At 40.8% G+C, this 26,490-nt stretch overlaps 1 protein-coding gene across 5 annotated transcripts in view; it reads right to left on the bottom strand.

Moving 5' to 3' along the window:
- The window catches only part of rnf2 (ring finger protein 2), a 50,579-nt gene that overhangs the window by 11,565 nt on the left and 12,524 nt on the right, over positions 1 to 26,490 (bottom strand). For 3 of the 5 annotated variants that reach the window (XM_060829740.1, XM_060829739.1, XM_060829741.1), the window contains exons 2-4: positions 11,725 to 11,813; positions 3,065 to 3,225; positions 871 to 1,086 (exon numbers count right to left, since the gene is read on the bottom strand). In XM_060829740.1, coding sequence (XP_060685723.1) covers positions 871 to 1,086; positions 3,065 to 3,225; positions 11,725 to 11,811 — 464 coding nt within the window. In that variant the 5' untranslated portion in view covers positions 11,812 to 11,813. The remainder of the gene's footprint in view (positions 1 to 870; positions 1,087 to 3,064; positions 3,226 to 11,724; positions 11,814 to 26,490) is intronic. The other 2 variants (XM_060829743.1, XM_060829742.1) reach the window with 1 other exon arrangement.

Genomic DNA, 26,490 nt, shown 5'->3' with positions numbered 1-26,490 from the left:
ATGTGCTGCTCTAAGTGGCTAGTATTGAATTTTCTTAACAGGAACTTGCTGATGTGTATTAAATCATCCCAAAGCATTCGTGTTAAGCAATACTGATCAATATTGACTTAAGTGTGTTCACAATTGTATTAGAAAACAATGAATCCTCCTAAAGTAGTACACCTATTAACTGGTCCATTAATATTAAATGAAGTTCAGCTGTAATAAGTAACTATGTGTTAATACTGCATGATCATAGATCTAAGCATGCAACCTTAAAAGGTTCGAAAGATGGCAAAAGAAGTGATATATACTGGATTCTGTTCTTTTATATTAATATTTAGGTCTAGTACTTAGGCCTTACAAAATACAACTGAATTCTTATGTTTTTCAGGACCCAAACTGGAGTTGGTAAATTGGATTTACTGTAGCCTTTAGTTCTTGAGGGGCTAAATGGCTTATTCCTTTTCTGTTGCATTTTCCTCCCCAAATGCTGTCCTCTTGACACATTTGATAGATAATTCTAAAGACACAATGCACCGTCAGCCAGAAAACAGAGAGCATCACATTGCTAACCATCTGCTTTTTGTGTTCATTCAACTCAACAACACATAAATATTCAGGAACAGCAGTTTAATTCTATAGATTTTTAATCACACATTTCAAAATTGTTTTCAGAATAGTAGTGTGTGTTCATGTGAATGTGTCAGACTTAGTTTCTGGCAAATTAGTCTTCTTGCCTCAGTTACTAATAGAGACTTAGCCGTTGGGTGAGGAGGCAGAACCACTTCCAAATTCAGACCTCCTCCATTAACAGTTCAATACGTGCAATAGTAAATAGCAATCAGTTTAAGAGAATTTACTACCTCTGGGGAACTGCACAATCCTTACCTATTAAGTGCCTGCATTTTGAGTCCTTCTTCAATGCTGTGGCTCAGGGCTTGTTGGTTATGGTGCTTACTGATCCTAGCCAGCACCCGCTCTTGGTGTGCCTCATACTCATCTCGACTGGGATATATTTTGCTGATGAGCGCGTCAAAGTTTGGATCTGGCCGCAGTGATCTCTTGGAGACCAGTTTCTTTCTACATGTTGGACACTCTTTATTTCTAAGAAAAAAAGTTCGCCATTAGGTCTGCATCAGAAATTGTATGCTTTTTAAGAAGTTATTCAACTGAGCTATCCACAGCTCATAAGTTTTCAAGAGGTACAGACCTTTCTCCAAAATACTGTGTCATTTTCAGGTTTTTACATAAAACATGATCATGTTGTTTTACAGCCAACTGACCTCACCTGTCCATACAAATAACATTCTAATTTTCCATGGAGATCATTTTCATCCTACAATTAACGAATACTTCTCTCATCCACCATATTTGACCAATGTGTAGCCGTGAGGACGACTTTACCACAGAGGGCTGCTAAGGTTGGGTTACTGAGTACATTCAAGACTAAGCGGGACAGATTTTCAATCAGTAAGGGAATTAAGAGTTATGGGGAAAAAGGCAGGAAACTGGGATTCAGGATAATCAGATCAACCATGATCTCACTGAATTGCAGTGTTGACTCAATATAGTTTAGCTTGCATTGGTCACTTCCATCTTATATGGTCTGGAGGACAGCAAAAAAATAAATTACAGCAAAACAAACTAAAAACATTGATCGTACACTGCAGGACGCTGCTGTGTGCAGGAGCTTCAAAATCTATACCAAGGAGTCACAGGATATGGGCTCATGGCCATGATTGCCTGTGAATTTATAGTTTCAGCTGTGCTGTTGTGGAGAGCCATTAAGCAGAAGCCAATGGTTTCCCAAGGGACAGTAGGAGTGGGGGTGGCGGTGGGGGAGAATCACCTGTTAACTGTCTGTTCAAAGATAACCAAAGAGGAAAGGGAGAGAAATTGGGAAATCGCTTTTAGTTTTAGTGTATTAGAATGGAAAGAAAGACAGCAACAAATTTCCCTATTTGCAAACAGCCCCTAAAGGTTGCAAAGACTTAAAAGTGCATTGCTTAGTAGACATGCACATTGTTTATAGGTGTTTTTGTAAAGATTTACTTCAAACACTGATAAATATTGTTCTTATTTTCCCAAGGATTTTTCTGTTTCTGTGTTGTATTTCTCTAAGACTTTAAGTTGCTTTTCACTTGCTGTTAGGAATGGCCATACAAAGGTTCCAACTATCTACTGTTCACAGATTGATACGTTGTCAGAAAACTGACTGTGAGGAGGAAATAGGTATTTTGTTGTTCTGTACCGGCACATTAGAAGTCAGTATGCCTAAGTGTAATTATTTAGGAAAAGTTAATATTCTAAGCAAAGAGGGTTACCTCAGATTACAACAGGATCTGGACCAGATGGGCCAATGGGCTGAGAAGTGGCAGATGGAGTTTCATTCAGATAAATGTGAGGTGCTGCATTTTGGGAAAGCAAATCTTAGCAGGACTTATACACTTAATGGTAAGGTCCTAGGGAGTGTTGCTGAACAAAGAGACCTTGGAGTGCAGGTTCATAGCTCCTTGAAAGTGGAGTCGCAGGTAGATAGGATAGTGAAGAGGCTGAGGGGTGACATTATAGAGGTTTACAAAATTATGAGGGGCATGGATAGGATAAATAAACAAAGTCTTTTCCCTGGGGTCGGGGAGTCTAGAACTAGAGGGCATAGGTTTAGGGTGAGAGGGTAAAGATATAAAAGAGACCTAAGGGGCAGCTTTTTCACACAGAGGGTGGTACGTGTATGGAATGAGCTGCCAGAGGAAGTGGTGGAGGCTGATCCAAATGCCTCTTAATGTTGCAGTTGTATGGGTATATGAATAGGAAGGGTTTGGAGGGATATGGGGCGGGTGCTGGCAGGTGGGACTAGATTGGGTTGGGATATCTGGTCGGTATGGACAGGTTGGACCGAAGGGTTTGTTTCCATGCTGTACATCTCTATGATTCTATCTATGACTCTATCAGCATTTCCTGATTCTCAATATTAGGGTACATATAGCCTGACCCTTTGCTATTCCTATACCATGACAGATGAGGCAAGAGTGAGGGTGGTACACGGCTTGTCATATCCTGCAGCCGGTCTGCTATTACATACCCACTCCTGAGGGCAGTAACAATGCAATCAGCACAGAAGCGATGGAGGCACTCTTTAGTTGTCATAGTGTTCTTCAGCATGTCTAGACAGATAGGACACATCAGCTCACTGTGCAGACTTCTGGGTGACACTGCAATCTCCATGCCATCTGTGATTGCCTCCTGTAAGTCACAAAGTTCATCATGTAGCAACAGCTCCAACATTATTGCACCCTGGTCACAAAGTTATCGATCATCTTTATGGGATGTTGGACAGAATAAAACGCTTTTGGTGACCTGCCCAGTTTGCATTTCAAAGTGTTTTTTTTAAAAAGAAACAAAGGGGCAGCTTGTTTTCTCTCGGTCAGTCCGAACTCAGCTTCAACCACCATTCAAACTGCACTAGAATTGAAAACCTTCACTTTCAGCCAGACCAGAAAGCAGGATTTCAGAGAAAACACATCATCTCATCTCATCTGGCCAGGGTACAAAGAAAGAAAATCAAGGGCTGAATCAATTCATGGTCTGCAGTGCTCACCAGTCAACAAGTGAGACATTCCAGCTATTCTACAAAGGAGATAGGCAGGTAATGTTTTGAAGCAGGAAAGAAATAAGAATTTTTTTAAAAAGGCCCAAAACGTTAGCACAGATTTTCGTTGAGTTGGGGGAGAAACTTCATACATTTTTTTTAAAACCTGACATTGTCATAAAGCAATTACTTAATGATACATTTAGATGCAATTTTGTATTATGTTTCCTGTTTTCACATTTTAAAAGATTATGCCAAACACTTTGTTGAAAACGGTACCCTTTGAGTTGAAACTGGATACCTACACAAATCAAATTCAAAATAGCCAAGATATGAATTATAATATTAAAGTTTCACTCTGCATGAAACAAACCTAAGCTATAAATGACTTGCAAGAAACCGTGAATGACAGAATAGGTAGTTTACATAGAAATGTGCTGCTAAATTCACCAAACATATTCCTTACTTTGCAAGCAACATTACATCCACTAAGGAGTTCTCAGCTAGTTTCAGTTCCTGGCAAAACAATGCACCATCTGCTCTGATATAATGAGGCCTTGTGACTGACAGGCAAAGTTCACATTGCAGCATGTGATCTTACCATATTAAGCTCTACAGTGAAATTTTTGCCTTTTGAAAAACATCAACAACAGATTCTGATTTCAATGAAAATTAGTTGTTTCTTAAACTGATAACCTGGATAATTTTTCTCTGATGGAATGCTACTTATCATGGGGAGAGTTTCAACCAGATCTTTGTATAAAGATGAGTAACATTTAAAATAATTGCTCAAAACATCAAGTTTTATGACATTAATCATTCTCTTACATCCCAGTATAATAGCTTGAAAAAGTAAAAATTTAAGATGTTACCTTATTTGTTCATAGGAAAAAGGGCGTCACTGGTAGGGCCAAGTGTTCTAATTACAATTGAACAGAGTGGCTTTCTATGCCATTTCAGCGGGCATTCAAGAGTCTGGAGTCACATTTAGGTCAAACCAGGTCAGGGTAGCAAAAAGGACATTAGTGATCAAGATGGGTATTTATGACAATCAAAAGTGTTACATGCTCACCGTTAGACTAAAAAATAATTCCAGATTTTTTATTGAATTTAAATCTCACCATCTGTCATTATGGGATTCAAACCCATGTTCCCAAAAGGATTGGTCTCTGACTCTGGGTTACATTATCAAAGACTATGTTCCCTCCCTTTGTTGCTGCAAAGTCAAGGTAGCAAACTCCTCCTGGAACTTAATTTGTGTGTATGATCACCCCGTGGTTAAAAGTTCGTTATTTGGTCCCTTTCCTCTCGAAACCCAAACAGCTCAGCTGACATTAATGTCATTCATAAAATTTCGTGCTATTTCTGTCACTTGATTTTTCAAGCAAATTATGGCAATTCCCTTCTATTCATTGTGGATAGAACCATGCAGCACAAACCACTTCCCTCTTCAATTTGTTTTAAGTTGCATTTTTATGACATTGTTAACAATACAGCCATTCAACATCAGAAGCAATCTATGCAAAATAAAAAAGGGATCACTTGAAGGGAATTTGACTGATACAGTCATAAGTTGGAAAAACAAAGTTAGAGAGAAAATAAGAAAGGCCAAAGTGAAGGAGGCAATACAGAAGGAAGGTATACAAGAAACAGAGAGGGGAGGAAGTATGATAGAAAGAGATAGCATACAGAAAAAATGCAAGAGGAAGTGAGAAAAAAAATCAATTGAAAGTTGAGAAGAGTTCTTTTTCCAGGTTTACCAGCACCAACATAATGTTAAACTTTTTTTTTAGATTAGATTAGACTTACAGTGTGGAAACAGGCCCTTCGGCCCAACAAGTCCACACCGACCCGCCGAAGCGCAACCCACCCATACCCATACATTTACCCCTTACCTAACACTACGGGCAATTTAGCATGGCCAATTCACCTGACCCGCACATCTTTGGACTGTGGGAGGAAACCGGAGCACCCGGAGGAAACCCACGCAGACACGGGGAGAACGTGCAAACTCCACACAGTCAGTCGCCTGAGTCGGGAATTGAACCCGGGTCTACAGGCGCTGTGAGGCAGCAGTGCTAACCACTGTGCCACCGTGCCGCCCTCATATTGTTTGGAAGGAGTCTTTCGTTTCAGAATGCAAAGTGTTTTGGGAACTACTACGTTAGATTTCTTTATTGTCAAAGTTACACAAGTGTGTGAATATAGATGACTTCAAAAATAGTTATATTCCAGAATTTTAAAATTTGTTCCAGTGAAATGATAGATTCCATTCCTATTTTACTCTTAACATTGACCAAAAGTAAAAGTGACTTCACCTCCACTTTTTCTCAAAAATGCCTCTCTAATTGAATGTATTGTCACGTGTACCGAAGCATGGTGAAAAGCTTTGTCTTGTGAGCAATACAGGCAGATCACAGGGTAAAGTAGCATAGGTCGTAAACAATAGGTAAACAGTGGCAAAAACAAAAACACAGGTGCAGGTGAATGTTAAGAGTTTGAGAGTCCATTCAGTATTCTAACAATAGCAGAGTAGAAACTATTGAGAAACTGGCTGGTGCATGTGTTCAGGCTTCTGCATCTTCTCCCGGATGGTAGGGGTTGTAGAAAAACATTGCCAGGGTGGGCTGGATCTTTAAGAATGCTGGCAGCCTTTCCTTGACAGCGGACCTGGTAGATGGATTCTATAGATGGGAGGTTGGCCTTTCTGATTGTCCAGGCCACGTTCACCACTCTCTGTAACTGTCTCCAATCTTGAATGGTACAGTTGCCATAGCAGGTAATGATACATCCACACAGAATGCTCTTGATGGCGCACCTATAAAAGTTGGTAAGGGTATTCGCCATCATGCCAACTTTCCTCAGCTGCCTGAGGAAGAAGAGATGTTGTTGGGCTTTTGTAACCAGTGTGTCCACATGAAGAGTCCAAGAAAGCTTGTTGTTGATGACTGCTCCCAGGAACTTGACCCTCTCCCACTTGTTCCACCTCTGTGCTGCTAATGCGTAGGGGGGCATGAGTAGCATCCCACCAAAAGTCAATAATGAGTTCTTTGGTTTTGCTGGCATTGAGAGCTAAGTTGTTCTCAGTGAACCATTTTAACAGATCTTCCACCTCCTGTCTGTAGTCTGTTTCGTCGCTATCTGAGATTCGACTGATTATGATGGTGTCATCAGCAAACTAGTAAATGGTATTAGTCTGGTTTTTGGTGATGCAGTCATGGGTATACAGCGAGTACAGTAGGGGGCTGAGTATGCACCCCAGGGGGGGCTCCAGTGTGGAGTGTCAGTGAGGATGAAATATTGTCCCCAATCTTCACTGATTGCGGCCTGTGGGTCAGGAAACTGAGGATCCAGTTGCAGAGAGTGGGGCTTAGTCCGAGATCACTAAGTTTAGTAATCAATCAGTCTCAAGGGGATAATAATGTTGATGGCTGAACTGTAGTCAATGAGTAGGATTCCTACGTACCTGTTCTTGGTGTCAAGATATTCTAAGGAGGAGTGAAAGGGCAGGCGATATGGTATCTGACGTAGATCTGTTGGTCCGATAGGCAAATTGGAGTAGGTCAACAGTAGTGGGGAGGTTGTAGTTGATTAATGCCATGACCAGCCATTCAAAGCACTTCATGACCACTGAGGTTAGGGCCACTGGGCCTTGAGACATGCGACATGAGCCTTCTTAGGTACAGGGATGATGGGGCCCTCTTGAAACAGGCAGGGACAGTGGCCTGCTGCAGGGCGAGGTTGAAGATGTCAGAGAAGACCTCTGCCAGTTGATCTGCGCATGCTCAGTGCACAGCCTGGTACTCTGTCTGGTCCCATCGTTTTCCTTGGATTCACACGAAGGAAAACTGATCTGACCTCTGATGCAGTGAAGAGTTGGGATAGGTTCATCAGGACATGTTGGAATAGGTGTTACCTCTCCACCAAAATTCTGCTCAAAGCGAGCATAGAAGGTGTTGAGACGATCTGGGAGGGATATGTCATCATCTGCTATCTTGCACTGATTCTCTTTAGACCCTGTGATGTCATTCAGTCCTTGCCATAGTCACCAGGTGTCTGTCTTGGTCTCTAGTTTGGATCGGTATTGGTACTTAGATCTGTCTGTTTCATGACAGACAAAGAAATCCATCTATCTCAACCTTAAAAATCACACAACACCAAGTTATAGTCCAACACGTTTATTTGGAAGCATTAGCTTTCAGAGCATGCTCCTACTCAGGTGGTCACTCCGAAAGCTAGTGCTTCCAAATAAACCTGTTGGACTATAGCCTGGTGTTGTGTGATTTTTAACTTTGTCTACACCAGTCCAACACTGGCACCTCCATCTCATAATTCAACCTTAAATACATTCAACTTTAGAGTGTTCAGAACTCTGTGGGATTGACAGTTCAAGATTTACAAGTAATTTCTCCTCATTTCAATCCTAACTATTTGGCCCCTTTCCCTGAGACTGTGCCTCTGTGTTTTAGATTCCCCATGACAGGGACAGCTCCTTGAACATTGACACATTGTCAAGCTCCTTCAGAATGTTGTATGTTTCAATGCGATCACCTCTCATTCTTCTAAACACCAGAGGACAGCCTCAATTCGCTGAACCTCATCATAAGGCAACTTCTCTAATCCAGATTCCCAGGTACCAGTCTAGTGGAAGTTCATTGCACCACTTCCAATACCAATTACATCCTGAAATGTGGAAACCAAAACCACGGACAAGGTTCCAGATGTAAAACTGTAGCGCGAGTTCCTTATTCTTGTATTCCAAACCCTTTGCAATTAAGACTAACATGCTCTTTGGTTTTCAAATTGTGAACTTCATTTCTTGAAAAATATTCTGTTTTTTTTGTTTTTCTTTGTACCAACTTCCCATCTATTGAATAACCACATTCTTCCTCAGTTTAGTACATCTGCCAGTTTGGAGCCCACTCACAACCTCTGTGTCCTCCTCATAGTTTACCTTCCCAGCTAGCTCTGCATCAGCAAACTTAGATACGTTACTCTGTTTATCTTCAAAGTCATTCATGTAGATTGCCCAATAATGATCTCCATGACAGTTAGTCAGAATCTTTCTGATGAAGGGTTCCTGCCCGAAGCATCGATTTTCCTGCACTTCGGATACTGCCTGACCTGCTGTGCTGTTCCAGCACCACACGCTCTTTACACTGATCTCCAGCATCCAAAGTCCTCGCTTTATTTTAGTCAGTCAGAATTTGCCAATTTGAAAATATCCCATTTATCCTAACTTTCTACTTCCTGTCCTCAAAAGGTGGTAAATTAGGCAATTGGCTGAACAAGTAGTTTGCGATGTAGACTAATGTCAACAGCGTGGGGCCAATTATTGTACCGGCTAAGGTCACTGAAAAGGTTCTGACTTCTCAACCTGTCCTCTCACCTGAGGTGTGGTGAACCTCAGGTTAAACTCATCACCAGTCATCTCTCTCTAATAGTGAGCAGTCCTATGATCCTCTGGGACTATGACAACTTTATGTTACTTCCTGTCCATTAAGCATTTTCTATCCATGCTAATATATTAGCGTAACTCTCTGCAAATTAACCTCTCCATACTTAATGGTTTATAAAAATCCAAGTACATAACAATTAGTGATTTTCTTTATCTGCCAACTTCATTACATTCTGAAGAATTCCATAAAATGCTTTCACAAAACTATATTAACTTCATCTCTAAGTATGATTTTATGAGCTGCGTTGCTAAGATATATTTGGAAATATATTCTAATCCTTTTCTGACAACTAATTTCTAGCAGGTGCTGCATTTCCCTGTGTTTTTTTTATTAACAAAAGAGCAGAGTTTAATTTATAAATGGATCAGGTAAATAAACTAGCAATAATATGGTGTCTTTAACTTTCTCAGGATGTCCAAAACACTTCACAATCAATTAATTACTGACGTGTTCGAACACTTCATATAGAAAGGGTACAGAATACAAAAGCTTGGATATTATGATGAAACTATATATATGGCACTAGATAGGCCTCAGCTAGAGTATTGCTATACAGTGTACAGCCACCATACTATTAGAAGGATGTGAATGCACTGGAGAGTGCAGAAGAGGTTTACACAAATGGTTTAGGGGATAAGACACTTCAGTCATGAGGAAAGATCGGAAAAGTTGGGATAGCTTTCCTTGAAGACAAGTAAGGTTAGAGAAGATTTGATAAAAAGATTTCAAAATTATGAGGGGTATGGACAAAGTATATAAAGAGAAACTGTTCCCACTTAAATAGATTGAGAACCAGAAGCACAGTTTTAATGTGATTTGTTACTAAAGTAAACATGAGGTGATAAGTTTTGTTGACTCACTGTAAGTACTTAGGGTACAAATTAACCATCTGGAAATGTGGTGGAGGCAGATTCCATGAAGGCCTTCTAGACAGCACTGTTTTTACTCAAATAATAACCAATTGCAAGTTTACAGGGAAAAGACTGGAGATTGAAACTAAGTTAATATGCTTAGAAAGCCAGTGCACACATGATGGGCCAAATGGCCTGGTTCTGCACCAAAACAATTCTGTGACTGTCTTCACTGATATATGAGCACACGCACAGCAAAAATCTCTCAAACATCAAAGAGTCGCCAGCTCCTGCTTTTCATGGTGTTGGTCACAGTCCGAATTTCCTGCTCCTCTTCAAATAGTGTCAAGGGGCTGGGCTTTCCCATTCTCAGGCCAAGGGTCATTTTCAGAGAGTTTGACAACAGTGATGTCACAATGGCATTTCTCACTATCTTCTGCCCCTCAACAACACTTCATGTGAAATCATATGGCAGGAGAAGGTTAAATGCCATCACTGCTGGGATTGACTGCTGTACAAACTGATGGTGCTATATTTAACAACCCAGCTGCATATCATTCCACGAACTACCCAAACTGTCCTATTTTGATACTAAAAAGCCTCAGAGAGCAAAGCGAGCATCCAGCATGGGCGGAGGGGTGAGCCACCCTCTACCCAGTGGTGGGTTGGCCAAGGCAGCAACCATAGTCAGCCAAAGACAGAGATAGCAGGCTCGTACACTACCAATGTTACTATTGCACATAGCACCAATAGTTCCCACCTACCCCTCATCCTCTACAACTAGCAGTCCCTCCCGTCCTCTGGTTAAAAAGCTACACCATCCACAGAGGCTAGCAGCCACCAGGTGAGCACAAAAAGTGTGAGATCACTAAGAAATTAAGCTAACAGCTATCAGATAAATCACGTCTAGATGCAAGAAATATCTGTACACCCCTGTGCTCCAAAGTGAAATTCTGAAAGACTGAAATGGATTCAGTGTTGGTCCAAGATCAGCGATAATATCATAATAAATCTGTTGGTTTGCTGATGTCAACTTTAGTGCATAAAGGGCCAGGGAGGACACTGTCCATGGAATATTCAAGGACACATTGGTGAAAGGATATTAAAACAGTGGCCTGGAGACAGAAGTGGTGAACTACGATCCACCAGGTAACTGCTCTGATTGAAGTCTGGTATTGTTGCTATCTAGTTTCTCAGAGAAGGAGAGGAGAATTGCAAGCTGTAGAGAAATGAAAAGAGAATAGCCCATAATTGCTTGCAAATACACAAAAGAAAACTAGTCACCAATTAGTGAGAGCCAGAACTCCCTGCTGCAATATTAAGGGGAAATCGAAGGTTCTCGATATGGAGAATGAGCCTTTTTCCCACGATTTTGCTACAATTTCCTTCAATTTTTGTCATTGTTCATGCCACTTGAGTGATGGGAAAATTCTGCACATGGTTCCTTTTACTTTCATTTACAAAGGAAAGCAGATTCTCAAATTCACAGGTGAACTGATGTTGGTCAATCTCTAACTGGATCATTGAGTGCTTGTGTTTTTGGTTATTTCATTTATTGTTAGGTTGATGTTGTTTAATGGATTCCTAAATTCAGTAGTTCATTATTTCCTGTTCACACAAAACTCATAGTGCCAATTTACCAAAGATGCCATTAACTTTATAATTAAAGAAAATGTTTTCTTTCTCTAAGTTGAGAAATCAGAATGCCAAGTTCAGGTGTACAAAGTTATTTTCCTAATGTTTTCCAATTACATGTTATTTGGTATAGAATGACCTGGTCCACTAAGAGAGGCACACAACATTAAATTTGGAATAGAAATATTGATGTAATTGTTATATTTACCTGAGGTGTTCTCTGTAACTCATATAAGCTGAGTTCCCATGTCTTGCTAAGAGGCTGGGTTCCATTGGTCTGCACTATTTGTGCCATTTCTGTAAGAAACATAGTATATCATTTGAAACATGAAAATCTATTTAATTGATATTGCCATCAGGCCAGCTCCTGAAAATCCCCCCAATAAACCAAATATTGGATTTAATTTCCAATAGCATTAATCATCTGAGTTCCAGAGTGAAAAACAGACTGGTACCCTCTGAAAACTGTCGGCAAAAGTGAAGTTATGGCTTTAGTGCATGGATTGCAGTTGTCCAATTGAATTAATTATCTCTCTAATAAATCTCAATGCAGGTTCAGCAATGCTTCACGTGGTATTAGCATAGTGCAAGGATTAGTACAGGGTTACTGTCCATCAACCAACTGTAACTAAAAAGGAATATTTGTCCAAAGTTTACAAATTCTAGCATATCTTCATGGACTCTGAGAAGGAACATTTTCACAGTTTGGCAAGGTTGAAAAGTATATTATTTTCGTTAGCAATGGTGGGACCATGAAGACGCATTACAGTATCCACTCCACATCCCCAAACTCTGATTTCTAGCTCCATTACATCTGCAGTGACCAGTTTAAAAACACTGATTTTATACACAGACAATAAGAATCACTATCATGGTGTTTCAAGGTATGCATAGAAATCAAATTAAAACTAATTTGGTAAATGGTACACATTTCTCCCACACGTATCGAAGCACATCAACTGTGTTCCCTAACAAACCACAGTCATATGCAAACAGATAAGGCGACATGCTCCATCATCTTTCTATTTTTTCCTCTCCTTCCTAGCTGGATACCAAATCAGACTCAGATAGTACATACAACATACCCGGAGAGAGAGATTTGAACCTAGGCTTCCTGGATCAAAGGCAGCGCTGTTAAGAACGACACAGTGGCTCAGTGCTTAGCACTGTTGCCTCACAGCACCAGGAACCAGAGTTTGATTCCAGCCTCGGGTGACTGTCTGTGTGGAGTTTGCACATATTCTCTGTGTCTGCACACATTCCCAGTGTCTGCGTGGGCTTCCTCCGGGTGCTCTAGTTTCCTCCCACAATCCAAAGATGCGCACTTTAGATGAATTGGCCATGCTAATTGTCCATTGTGTTCAGGGATGTGTAGGTAAGATGCATTAGTCAGGGGTAAATGTAGAGTAATAGGGGAATGGGTCTGGGTGTGAAGCTCTTTGAAGGGTTGATGTGGAATTGCTGGGCTGATGGGCCCGTTTCTACACTGTAGGGACTCTACGATAACTGAGCCACAAGATCTTACAACATGTGAAATGGTGCACCAAGCATTTTCTGTTATCATTATGATAGCATGAGCTATATTTGTCACTGCTCTCACAAACCACAAGTTGATTCTGCTATCCATTTTTTAAAAAACACTAAGTAGAATGTAGCTTTCTTTGCAATGACGAAAACTGTGCAATGCACTGTTATACTGTCATAGACATGTACAGCATGGAAACAGACTCTACGGTCCAACTCGTCCATGCCAACCAGATACCCAACCTAATCTAGTCCTGCTTGCCAGCATATGGCCCAAATCCATCTAAATCCCTCCTATTCATATACCCATCCAGGTGCCTTTTAAATGTTGCAATGGTACTAGCCTCACCACAGCTCATTCCAAACACGTACCTCCCTCTACATGAAAAAGTTGCCCCATTGGTCCCTTTTATATCTTTCCCCTCTTACCCTAAATCTGTGCCCTCTAATTCTAGACTTCCCCACCCCAGGGAAAAGACTTTGTCTATTCATCCTATTCATGCCCCTCATGATTTTATAAACCTCTGAGATCACCCCTCAGTCTTCGAAGCTCCAGGGAAAACAGCCCCAGCCTGTTCAGCCTCTCTCTATAGCTCAAATCCTCCAACCCTTGTAAATCTTTTCTGAACCCTTTCAAGTTTCACGACATCCTTCTGATAGGAAGGAGACCAGAATTGCACGCAATATTCTAATAGTGGCCTAACCAACATCCTGTACAGCCGCAACATGACCTCCCAACTCCTGTACTCAATATTCTGACCAATAAAAGAAAGCATAACAAACACCTTCTTCACTATCCTAACTACCTGCAACCGCACTTTCAAGGAGCTATGAACCTGAACTCCAAGGTCTCTATGTTTAACAACACTCCCTAGGACCTTACCATTAAGTGGATAAGTCCTGCTAAGATTTGCTTTCCCAAAATGAAGTACCTCGCATTTATCTAAATTAAACCCCATTTGCCACTCCCCATTGGTCCATCTGATCAAGATCCTGTTGTAATCTGAGGTACGGCACGGTGGCACAGTGGTTAGCACTGCTGCCTCACAGCGCCTGTAGACCCGGGTTCAATTCCCGACTCAGGCGACTGACTGTGTGGAGTTTGCACGTTCTCCCCGTGTCTGCGTGGGTTTCCTCCGGGTGCTCCGGTTTCCTCCCACAGTCACAAAGATGTGCGGGTCAGGTGAATTGGTCAAGCTAAATTGCCCGTAGTGTTAGGTAAGGGGTAAATGTAGGGGTATGGGTGGGTTGCGCTTCGGCGGGTCGGTGTGGACTTGTTGGGCCGAAGGGCCTGTTTCCACACTGTAAGTCTAATCTGTAAGTCTAATCTAATCTAACCTTCTTCACAGTCCACTACACCTCCAATTTTGGTGTCATCTGCAAACTTACTTATGATACTTCCTATGTTCATATCCAAATCATTTATATAAATGATGGAAAGTAGTGGACCCAGCACCAATCCTTGTGTCACTCCACTAGTTACAGGCCTCCAGTCTGAAAAGCAACCCTCCATCACCACCCTCTGTCTTCTACCTTTGAGCCAGTTCTGTATGCAAATTGTTAGTTCTCCCTGTATTCCGAGATCTAACCTTGCTAACCAGACTCCCATGGGGAACATTGTTGAACGCCTTACTGAAGTCCATACAGATCATGTCCACCATGCTGCCTTCATCAATCCTCTTTGTTACATTTCAAAAACTCAATCAAGTTTGTGAGACATTATTTCCCATGCACAAAGCCATGTTGACTATCCCTAATCAGTCCTTGCCTTTCCAAATACATGTAAATCTTGTCCCTCCAACAACTATGCAATGTCAGATGAAAATTATTACTTTAAAGATCAAAGGAAAAATAGGCTCATTGTTTAATTCTTCAAACAAGTTCCAAAATTCATAGCAATAAAATTGTAACACATCATTAAGTAATGCAGTGGAAAGAATGCAGAAGGTATGCACATTGGGCAAAACATGCATTGAATAAACCCTACAGGAATATAGTCTTGTTCTGCAAGCTGACATTAGAGAGCAATAAAGCAGACAATAAGACGTTTACAAACTGATTATCAGAAAGACATAAGATTCATACGCAGTGTGACGGTAAACACGGAGAGGATATATCCCTTCATGGGAGAGTCTAGAACCAGAGGGCACAGTGTCAGAATAAAAGGATGCCATTTAAAGACTGAGATGAGGAAGAATTTCTTCTCTCAGAGGATTGAGTGTCTTTGGATTTCCTTCCCACAGAGTGATATGCTGGATCAGGCGTGCTCCTACTGATTGGTAGAGCAAGATCAAGAGGCTGAATGGCCTACTCCTGTTCCTATTTCTTATGATTTTATGAAGCTGATCATGCACAATATACATCTCTTAACTGATGTATTTATTAAAATAACTGCTTTAGCCCCAATGCAGATTTGTAGATATCTTCAGCAGAGAAAGAGATTTTGTTTTATTTTGATTGTGTTGACTTTTTGTAGGGGCAAATCAAAACAAATATTGCTTCAAAGTGTTGTACCTTCTTGTGCTTTGGATGTTTATCTAACATTCCTTTAAAGAATGTAATGGCTGCTGCTTTAACTATCCCCGATTATTAAATGTTCCATGTCCAATATTCTGCTGACAATATATGTCAATATATTGCACAAGTATCTCCTACCTTCTTATCTTGTTCTCTTAAGGACAATTTTAATTAAATGACCTTTGATCAAAAAGAAAATACGATATTTCAAAACCCATCCCGATTTTTATAAACATTTTCTTTTTCTTTCCAATTGAAATATGTTTCCAGTATATCAATCTCGTGACATTAATTCCCAATCCCTGGGATTATCCTTGTGGACTGATGCTCTATGGCTTCAAAATCCTTTCTATAAAAGGGTGACCAAAATTTTATGCTATACTCAAGCCAATGTATTCAAGTTTTAAATTATTAATTTTTTACTCTTGTACTCAATATACTTATTTATAACACATAAGTCTTGGAACTATTTTTATGGCTTTGTACTCATACATTCAACATTTAAATCATCTGTTCTATTCCTTTGCATATGGGCATTGCTGACCAGCCAGCATGAACGTGCCATCCTTAATAGTCCAGAGGGTAGTTAAGAGTCAACCACAGTGTCAAAGTAAGATAGTATGCAATGAGCCCATGTTCAACTCATCAACATTTACCATAATCCATTTCGCCGCCAACCTGACTAACACCCATTCATCCAAATACATCTGCAATCAATTATCTTTCTATTCATCCTGCTACGTGTCTTTATACCACGGGTCTGAACTTTTAATAAGCCTCTTCAATATGGTTTATAAAATGCCTTCTGAAAATATATATAATTTATGTCTACTGTATTCCATTTGTTAACCAGTCACTTCTTCACAAAAATGCTTCAGGACAATTGATCATTCCAGTGACCCTTAAGCTTTGAGTTGTCCTTCTAACCATCCTGAAAAAAGCAAAATCAGACTGGTGTTATAAATGCCCTCAGATGATAGTGTGGCAATAGTTAAGTGCCAACATTAATTCAGCTATTGCACAATTTCCACAACATCAAAAAATTTGTGTTTAAGCCCAACCCATGTACATAATTTAAATTGATGCTCCATTTGAAAAGATACATTTCTGTTGAGATTTTAAACCCCAAACAAAGCCTGTTGCTCAGGAAAACATTAATGTTGCATTGTAAGTCTTCAAAGAATAACAGGAATAGAACTCTAGCTACCATCAATGTCTCAATCCAAACACTCAAGGAGGGGTGTCTGCTGCAGCTATTGTACACAAGGTGTATAGTTTGGCCTTGGATAGTGGCACACTGCACTGGGCTAGTGCATTGGAAATCTGGCCCCTACAGTATTACTGTATGTTAACAACTCACGTTACGAGGGGATCCAAGATGGCGGAACTCAGCAAACCTGAGTCTATGGTGCTCCTCCCAAGACCTAGGCAAAGTGGGCCACCCTCCTCCACCGCACTCACCAAAATCAATTCAAAATAGTTTTTATTTAATGTAATTAGTGGGTTAATACTAGGTTTATACAGTTCAGTCTCCTATAAAAATGACTATGGGGAAAGGAGCCCGCAGTTCTCAGCAGACAGGAGCCCCTCCCCCACCCTCCCGAGCTGCAGCAGAGGCGTCCGCAGCCGCCCCGGGGGGACTTACCTACGGTGGCGAGCCTCACGGAAATAATCTCCAAACTCGATGCGAACACTGATGCTTTCATAGAAGAGTCCCGAAATCGGTGGAATTCATTCTCGGCCGTGCTACAAAAGCACGGCCGAGACATTGAAGAAATTGAATGCCGAGTCGGAGGGGCGGAGCTAAAGGCCACGACCTCTGAGGCCATTGCAGAATCGGCTGTGGATCGGGTCTGGACTCTCAAGCAGCGAGTCCGGGCCTTAGAGAATCACACTGATGACCTCAAGAACAGAGGTCGTCGAAAAAATATTCTTTTGCTGGGCCTTCCCGAACGGGAAGAAGGAGGCCAGCTTACAAGGTTCTTTGAACAGTGGCTTCCGCAGTTATTGAATCTGGAGACTGGATCAGGCCAGGTAAGGGTAGAACGGGCCTATCGGGTTGTAATATGCGGGCCCAGTTCGAACCAGTGCCCCCGCCTGGTCCTGTTCCAGCTACAGAGCTATAAGGTAAGGCAGATGTTCTTGGAAGCCTCCAGAAATCTCGGGAAAGATCCCCAAGCCATGACTTATAAAGGATCCAAGATTATGTTATTTCAGGACTTTTCCCCAGCTTTGGTCCGAAAGAGGAAGGCATTTGATGAAGCAAAGAAGCGTTTAAGGGATTTAACATTCAATACTCCTTGCGCTACCCAGCTATACTACGCTTTAGCCACGAAGGATCCGTGTATAACTTCGGATCACCGGAGAAGGCCAAGGAACTTTTGGGCTCTCTTAGACAAATAAAGAGTTAATTGATGTTGTTTGGCCCTACTCCCATCCTGGTTTACCCCCGCACTTTTTTCCCTTTCATTATCCTATTGTTTAATATTATCTCCGGGGGGGGGGGGGTAGGAAGAAGGGTTTATTTATTCATCCCTTACTTAGCGATTTCCTTTCCCCCTGTTTTTTAAAATATTCCTTTCCCCCCCCCCCCCCCCATATATATCGGCCGGGGGGCCTAGTTAGTGTAGATGGGAGAAGGTGGCTACCTTATCTTATTTTATCTTTGTCCTTGGGAGCAGGGTTGTATTCCCCTGTTATTTTTTATCAATATATTTAGTTATTTGCTGAGACTGTAATTTTATAGTCATATATGTTCATATATGGTATTAACATTACCAAATATATCCAGGTGTTGGTGTGGGTGGGGGGAGGTGGGGGATAGGGTTAGTTCTAGTTCAGTAGTATGCTTGAATTTTCTTTATCCTATCGTGGGGTGCCTGGGTCAAGGGTGGGGCACTGGTTGGGAGAGGTTATGATGGGGTTTTTTGGAAAGGAAGTGATGCCTCCTGGGAATAGGGGAGATGATCTCCATTTAAATACGTTTTATATTTTGTTTTAGTATTTAGAAATAGTTGTTTTTTTATTATATTGATCTGAATGTACTAAAGAGCTTTTATTTTTGTGAATTTTATATGCTCTATGCTCAGGATGTTTTGGATAAATACGGGTTTTGTTGTGATCTGATGTTAATACATTCCGAGCGTGTATAGCACTGCTCAATTTATGTGTTATCCGTTGGATTTTTTTTTCTCTTGAATAGTATAAAAATTTTAATGATACACTCTGGTTAGTTTTAAGTTAGATGAGTAGTTAGTTGAGTTTTGTCTATTTTTTTCTCATGGTATATCTTTTTTTTCTTGTTTGATAGATTTTGGTTATCATTTATTTAAGATTTAACTGTATATCAATTAGTTTTCTTTTGTAAACTTGTTCAAACATGTTAAAATTTTCAATAACAATATTTTTTAAAAAACAACTCACGTTACACTAGTATTTCAACAACATCACAGCCACCAAGTCTACAAACTGCAAGTGTTATTCAAATGAGCTATCAGCCCCTCGTTATCATGTAAACATGCTAAGATAATGAGGCATGCACACTCTGATTCATGTACATCATCTACTCCAAGACCAGGAAGTCATAGTAATCCAAACAGGCAGGAGAGTCAGACCTAGTGAGCTGCATGATTCACCAAACAATATCTCAATATATTCAGGTATGCAGGCAATGAGAAGAGAGTCATTCTTTTACTGGCAACTCACAAATTATCCCTGGCCCTCGCTGAGAGGATATGGGTCCAAATTGCTGAGGTGGCAAGTGCCTCAGGGAAATACTGCCAAACATGAATGCAGTGATGGTGAATGCTTCATGACCTGTTCTGGAAAAGGAGAGAGACACACCCAGCTATTTGGTTTTCGTATTGATTCGCAGCACGCATCATTCAGAGCAGTTGGAAGGATGCTGGAAAAGTCTGAACCCAGGAAAAGACCAAGGCAGCACCCACGGGTTTACGAGTTGAGCCATCAATAAATAATTGCTCTCTCCCATCATACAAGGATCTACCTTTCTCCAAGTAGCATTCCTGTGTCCCGTCTCCCCCTCATTCTTATAGAAGGGACAGTGCACAATGCCTATGAAAGTGACATTGTCAATGAGGGGGACATCACCAATGAAGGCTTTACAAGCCATGGGAGAGAGGGTTACAGACATTGCCAGGGAGTCTGCACAACAGCATGGTGGTAATGGTGATGGCGGGACCCCTATTTCTCATGCGGAAGAGAATCACAAAAGCATACTGGTTTTAGATGGAGGTGTTTGGGAAATGGTTCTGGTGAGAGATTGTTTGGGTTCGTAATACTGTTTGTCTACTCAACTGGGTGGGTGTGTAATGTATGTTATTGATAAACTTTGAGTGTCTCCATGTCCATCTCCACAAGCTGAGGAATCCCTCTAAAGAACAAGAGAAGTCAGAGAATGCAGTGTTACATCAGACTGGAATATCAGGCATTAGCACTAGATACAATACATCCCAACACATTAGTGGGGGCACTGGATGAGGAGAACAGCAGCTACAGGAGGAGATGGCTGAGGCACAGAGACTAATCTCATGGAGAGCTATGTAATAGGATGCCTGTGCTGTAGAGATATAGAAAGCCCCAGTGCACAAGGCCAATCAAGATTGTCACAGCTGCTCAGTAGAGGAAATGAGCAGCCTGCCTACACCACTGCTGAAGCCACAAGAACATGCTGTAGGAGCGATTACAGTGATCACCAAATGGATTATTGTGGTTTATTACATGTATTTTAATTATAGGTTAAGTAATTTAAGAAACCTTTTTGCAAGATTAGCGTGCTCTTCACATCTCAATGTCAAGACGATTTATAACATATGCAGATCTCATTAGGTCCTCCCTGCTGCCAGAGGAGACTGCGGCCAACAGTCCCTCCTTTTGTAATGGCAAAATAGTTGAAAAAAAGTTGACCTTCTTGTGAAAGCTCAGACTTGGTCCAAGGCACGCAGGCACATCTCTGGTGCTTAACTATTGATAGACTTTCAGCTAAGTCATGGCCAGATCGGTGAATCTGTCACAACATGCATTCTGCAGGAGTCCCTTGCTCACTGTCAGGATATGGGAACCATCATGTCTTCCCAGTGCACTGACTGTATAGACTCTTGTTCCTTCTAGTGCCTTGGCATTTCTCCTTTGTCTGCTTCTTCTCAGAGGATACTGGATTTTCCTCTTGCTCTGCCTCCTCACTCCCCTTTGCTTGGTCATGTGATTCAGTATGTTTTGACCATGATGGAAAGCCAGGTGGTGAAACATTATAATGCTCCATTAGTGCAGTCAAGACAGAAAATCACATCTTAAACCAAGGAGAATCTCAGGTGTACTATTAGCTGTCAGCATAATGGCACAGGGTCAGATATCTCAGTTGGCTGGACTGCTGGTTTATGCTGCAGTGTTATGCCAACAGCATGGCTTCAATTCCTTTACGGACTGAGATCACACAAAGCCCTTGCATTCTCAACTTTGCCCCTATTAGTCATTGCCATCACTAATGAACGTGAGGGCCTATGGTCCTCTGGAACAATGGTGACTTTCACTTCCCGTCTGCCGATTTCGTGGAGGAGTCAGAAATCACTTCCTCAGGGAGTAACCCTACATCTAAACACATAACTAGAGGAGGGTTGGGAGAAGTGAAACAGGTTTGGCTCTGTGGGCAGCAGTGGAAGGTTATACACGAGCTGAATATTGATGCAATAGGGAGGTTTCTTGTTTATAAAATTCTGAGGTCTGTATACGGACTAGCACATGGATTCAATCAATTCCACCTCAAGGATTACCCTGGGGCCTTTCTCATGCTGCATGAAACTGCCATGACATTGGCTCAATGATGTCCAGGTGCAGCAGAGGTGGACCCATTTCTGGTAGCACTGTCCCTTCCTTTGAATAAACTGTATAACAGCTTGGTTGAATGGCCAGATTCCATTATGTTAATAGCCATAGCCCATGATTTTTGCCCAGTCAGAGGTCATCCCTGCCTCTCCTAAACTCTCCCCTGTGCAATTTCAACAACCTCTTTGGTGCTTTCCTGCTTATTTTACTGTGAAGCTAATACTGCATGGTCCACACAATGTTACTATGCAGGTACAGGAAATAATTAATAAGGTTAACATTATGCCAGCATTTATTATGAGAGGAATTGTGCACAAATGTAGGATGTTATGCTTCAGTTTTACAAGGCAACAGTGAACCCCCACTGGGTATAGTTTTGCTCTCCTTATTTAAGGAAAGGAGTATGTAAATGTATTTGAGGCAGTTCAGAGGAGACCATATTTGAGATTGATACCTGGAATTTTTTCTCCAGAGTTTTGTGCAACTTTGATACTATCTGGCTCACAATGTGATGGTACCAGGGTTTAAAATAAGGAGGTCAATTCTTATTAGCCAAGGGAATCAAAGGTAATCGAGGATAAAGGAGAATGTAGAATTTATAACACACAAAGATCTTATTGAATGGTGGAACATATTTGAAAGACAGAATGGCCTACTTCTAATTCTAATTTAGGTCTTTGCATGTTGACTGGCCGCTGTGGTTTAGAAAATATTTTAAAACTCATCCATCCTCTAAGATCCTGAAAGATCTATTTCAGCCATTACCACAAGGGTCCATTGGAGACTTTAGCACACTAGCACTGGAACTGAAATCAGAACTTTCTGATCCATATATTTGCCACCACTTTCTCTCACCCAACTGCAATCCCAATTCAAGAATTAAAACCCAGCCCAACTTGTGGGTCTTTCTGCTTCACAGTATTGTGGAAGTGGAGGATGTATAAGTCACTCATTCTATTAAGGATTTGTGACAAAAATGTATTTGTAAACAACTTATTTTGCTTATTCAAATTTGACATGTTCCTGCAAGATCATCAATATTACTTTTCTGCCCACTATAAATTAAAAGCTTGGTGAAGTCTCGTTCTATGCCCATAAATGCTACATCAAGGCAATTTAAACCAGGAACAAAGTCACAGAAATTCAAGTGAAACAAATTTAAACACTGATCTTTAGAAAGGTTTATTGAAAGAACAATAGCTATTGAATGATCTTACCAAATAATAGAAGGAAAAAAGCATCATTTAAGCTAAAATTGGCGTGATTGATTTGGTCAGCAAGTAGCATTGGTAAACCTTTAGATTTAGACTTGCTTTAGAAAGTTGAGGGTGTTACACATGTCAACAACATTTATGCAGCAAAAATTGGAAAATACCACCCAAATTTAAAGAAAAATATTTTGTTAAGTTGAACAGCTTTATTTAGAACTGACTACAAAACAATGAGCAATCCTTGCAACGCTTCTTAATTTGGACTTACTCCCCACAATTCACAGCGCTCTGCACTTTTCAAAGTTTTATTTGTCCATTAATAGGATTTATCTCCTGCATATTTCTCCAAGGTATTCCAGATAGGTCTGTGCACTTGGAAGTATTGAAATAAAACTCAGTACTCATTCAAATTTGGAAAAACTCTAGTGTCTGTACACTTTTAAACAATTATAGAACTAATCTACCCACATTTCAAAAACCACAAGTGGTTGCCTAGACATTTTCTCACAAGCCCTTACTCTTCTGTCTGCATTTTAAAAAAAAATCTGTTACTTTTATAATCCAAAGCACAAGTTGCTATCTACATTCTTTTTTTACAATGGTGAGTATCAACTATATAAAGTCTGCATTGGTATTATTTAACTTGCGTGCAAGTCACGGTGCAACATGCGCCATGGTTTTAGATACATACACATAAGCAGCGAATCAATCTCTCACTCAGCCTAGTTAGCTATAATGTTAATACTCCCATGCAAATCATTTACAATGACCTTTGACCATGTTCTACCATCAATTCTCCAATCACTTCAGCCCATTCTCCGCTGCACTGAAGTCATCCAGGTCAAAGTCATGGTATCTTCTATAATTACAGAAATGGTTAATTTTTTCCTTATTTTCAAAAGTTCTACAGCACTGATTCATTGTACCATACTTCTTCAGTCCCATTCATACTTATCCATAGGCTGCTCATCTCCAATGGTTTCTCCTCTCACGCTCATTTCATTTTCCCTTTTGTCTCCCTATTCCTCACCCGCCTGGGTTTCTTCCTACAGTCCAAAGATGTGCAGGTTAAGTGAATTGGCCATGTTAAGTTGCCCATAGTGTTAGGTGCATTAGTCAGAGGGAAATGGGACTGGGTGGGTTACTCTTCGGAGGATCGGTGTGGACTTGTTGGGGCAAAAGGCCTGTTTCTACACTGTAGGGAATCTACAAAAAAATCTAAAAATCTAATTGTTGCCCTTTGGCGAAATCATCCACAGAAAGACAGATCATATAATCACATATGGAAACTGATGCAACAGCCTGCTTTTCAGCACCTTCTTTAATCCATGAAAACACCTTCATAATGTTACCAGGAAAACTAACATCCAAGTCATTGAATAATGCACAAATTCCTTTAATTGAATGTCAAGGTAACTGAAACCATACTATTGAACTCCCAACTAAAGATCTGCACTCATTCTATTGACTCAGGGTCACAACACTAGATTTAAAAACATCTTATGGAAATTCCAGGTGCTAGTTTCAATATCAAACATGAAAGGATGGCTCATTGGTTGGCAAATGGAGGCCTCATAGCACCAGGGACCAGGGTTTGATTCCACCCTTGGATGACAGTCTGTGTGGAGTTTGCACGTTCTCCCAGTGTTTTCACCAGGTGCTCCGGCTTCCTCACACATATCAATGAAGTGCAAGTTAGGTGAATTGGCTATTCTAAATTGCCCATAGTGTTCAGTGATGTGCAAGCTTAGGTGGGTTAGCCATGGGAAATGCAGGGTTACAGGGAAGGGGTGTGTGGGTCTAGATGGGATGACCTTCAGAGGGTTGGTGTGGACCAGTTGGGCCAAATGGCCTGTTTCCATGCTGTAGGGATTCTGTGAAGTGAGTGATAGTGATGGACATAGTTTGATGTTGTTGGATCTACAAATATTGTGACGTAGATGGAAAGGAGAGTGTGATGGATCAGGCAAATGGATGGAAGAACTTTGTGAACTTCTTGTAATATTCCAAGAGAGTTGGTATTGGGAAACTCCAACCAGAGACACAAACAAAACCTGAAAGGAATACTCAATTCATCAGGACATAGATGTTATCTTTGATTGTGAGCATTGAGTTTCAGGGTATAAGAGGATGATTTCCAGTCGGGAAACAGAGACCAGACATTACATCAGGATCTGAGAGTGTTAGTCAATTTATTCTAACAGGACTATCATGGGATTGTGAACACGGAAGGAACAAGCACCAAAGTAGGCAGAAATGGTCCATGTTTTATGCATGTGGGCAAAGTTTCAACCAATCATCTTTCCTGTCAAGGCATAAGTATACTGACAACAGAGAGAAACCACAGATACGCAGGGATTGTGGAAAAGGATTCAGATCACCATGAGCTAGAAACACTTGACACAGTGCAGCATTATCTATGGCAGTGCTAGGTGGATCATTGGCTGCAGCAATGACAGTGCTTGGAGTGAGGACACTTGGTGGCAGGCATATGGCTGCAGCAGACATTGTGTCTGGAGCAGGGACTCCTGGCTGTGGCATGCCTGAAATGCAGACTCTTGGCGGAGCTGTTACTCTGTACTCAGAGCAGGGACGCCTTGAGCCTTGGGAGACCTTGCAGACACCCTGGAGACATGTTTGAAGACCTCTTGCACAGGCAATGAACTCTATGTAATTTTTAAAAGTTCTTTTAAAACACTTTTCATTGTATCTTTCAAATAGACGTGACAATAAATAACTCAAATCAATTTGCAGTCTATCTAGCATTCGTGCACACTTGGACAGTGAAGGTGAGAAAAATGGGTCAGTTTCCAGGCCAGAACACTTACTATCCAGTGACAGACTGAGTGAACATATGTGAAGGTCTGATAAATTTAGACTCACTCGTGATATACTTTCTGATTGAAGAAACCAGTGAGACAACACTGTCCTGTGATCCACTGATCATTTGGATGCAGTGCTAAAGGCACTGTAGGCTGGATACCAAACCACAACCAAATTCTTTAATTTCCACTTTGGGTTTTTCTCTATGATGCATTATCACTCTCCAGCTGTCTCACTCTTCCTATTGTTTCTTACTCCAGGTTTATTCTTTGCACTTCTTTTCATTTTTATTCTTAATGACTCACTTCTATATGTAAATAAAGAATGATGACTGTCACTAATTTGTATCATTTTGTAATTGTGTTGGACAATGTCATTAGGCCATAACTAAATGAAATACGAAAGATGGATCGCTATTTTTCACCACTTCAAAATAGTCGGCTATCCCAATTGAGAACAGTCCCTCACTTCAAAACTGAGGATAAAAAGATTTTATTCAAATGCCCTCCAAGCAAGGGATACCTGCACTAAGAGAAACCACAGTCATTTGATGATATGGACCAGTAGCTCTGCTTCACTTATTTTGATGGTTTACCATTCAAGACCAAAATGTAAATATAAATGAAACAGAGAGAAAAAAAAACTTTCAATTAGATAGCATCTTTCACAAGAAACAAACTGCTCCACAGCAAGTTAAATACTCACGGGTGCAACGTTGACCAAGATTCCAAAGAAATTCCCTCTCTTCTTTGAATGGATATCCTTAGAAGGAAGACTTTGGAATAACAACTAATCCAAAATGGCTGCAACTTCATCCGAGCTGCACGGAAGGATTAGCATAAATTATCTTCCAAAGTTTGCAGAGGAGTTGAACTCAGGTTTGATTACCAAATGTCACACGCTACACTGGGGCACAAGTTGATGCAGAACATAGTTTGTATGAATCAGTTTAAAACTTACATTATCACTAATATTCATTTCAGACAGCACATGTGAATAATGAATTCCTTGGAAAATTACATTGAACTACTTGCATTTTAAAGAAAAAGCATCCTGTT

This window comes from Hemiscyllium ocellatum, chromosome 9 (assembly GCF_020745735.1).
Source record: "Hemiscyllium ocellatum isolate sHemOce1 chromosome 9, sHemOce1.pat.X.cur, whole genome shotgun sequence".
Lineage (NCBI taxonomy): Eukaryota > Metazoa > Chordata > Chondrichthyes > Orectolobiformes > Hemiscylliidae > Hemiscyllium > Hemiscyllium ocellatum.
Note: the sequence above shows the minus strand (reverse complement) of the source record. Positions and strands in the feature narration are given on the sequence as shown.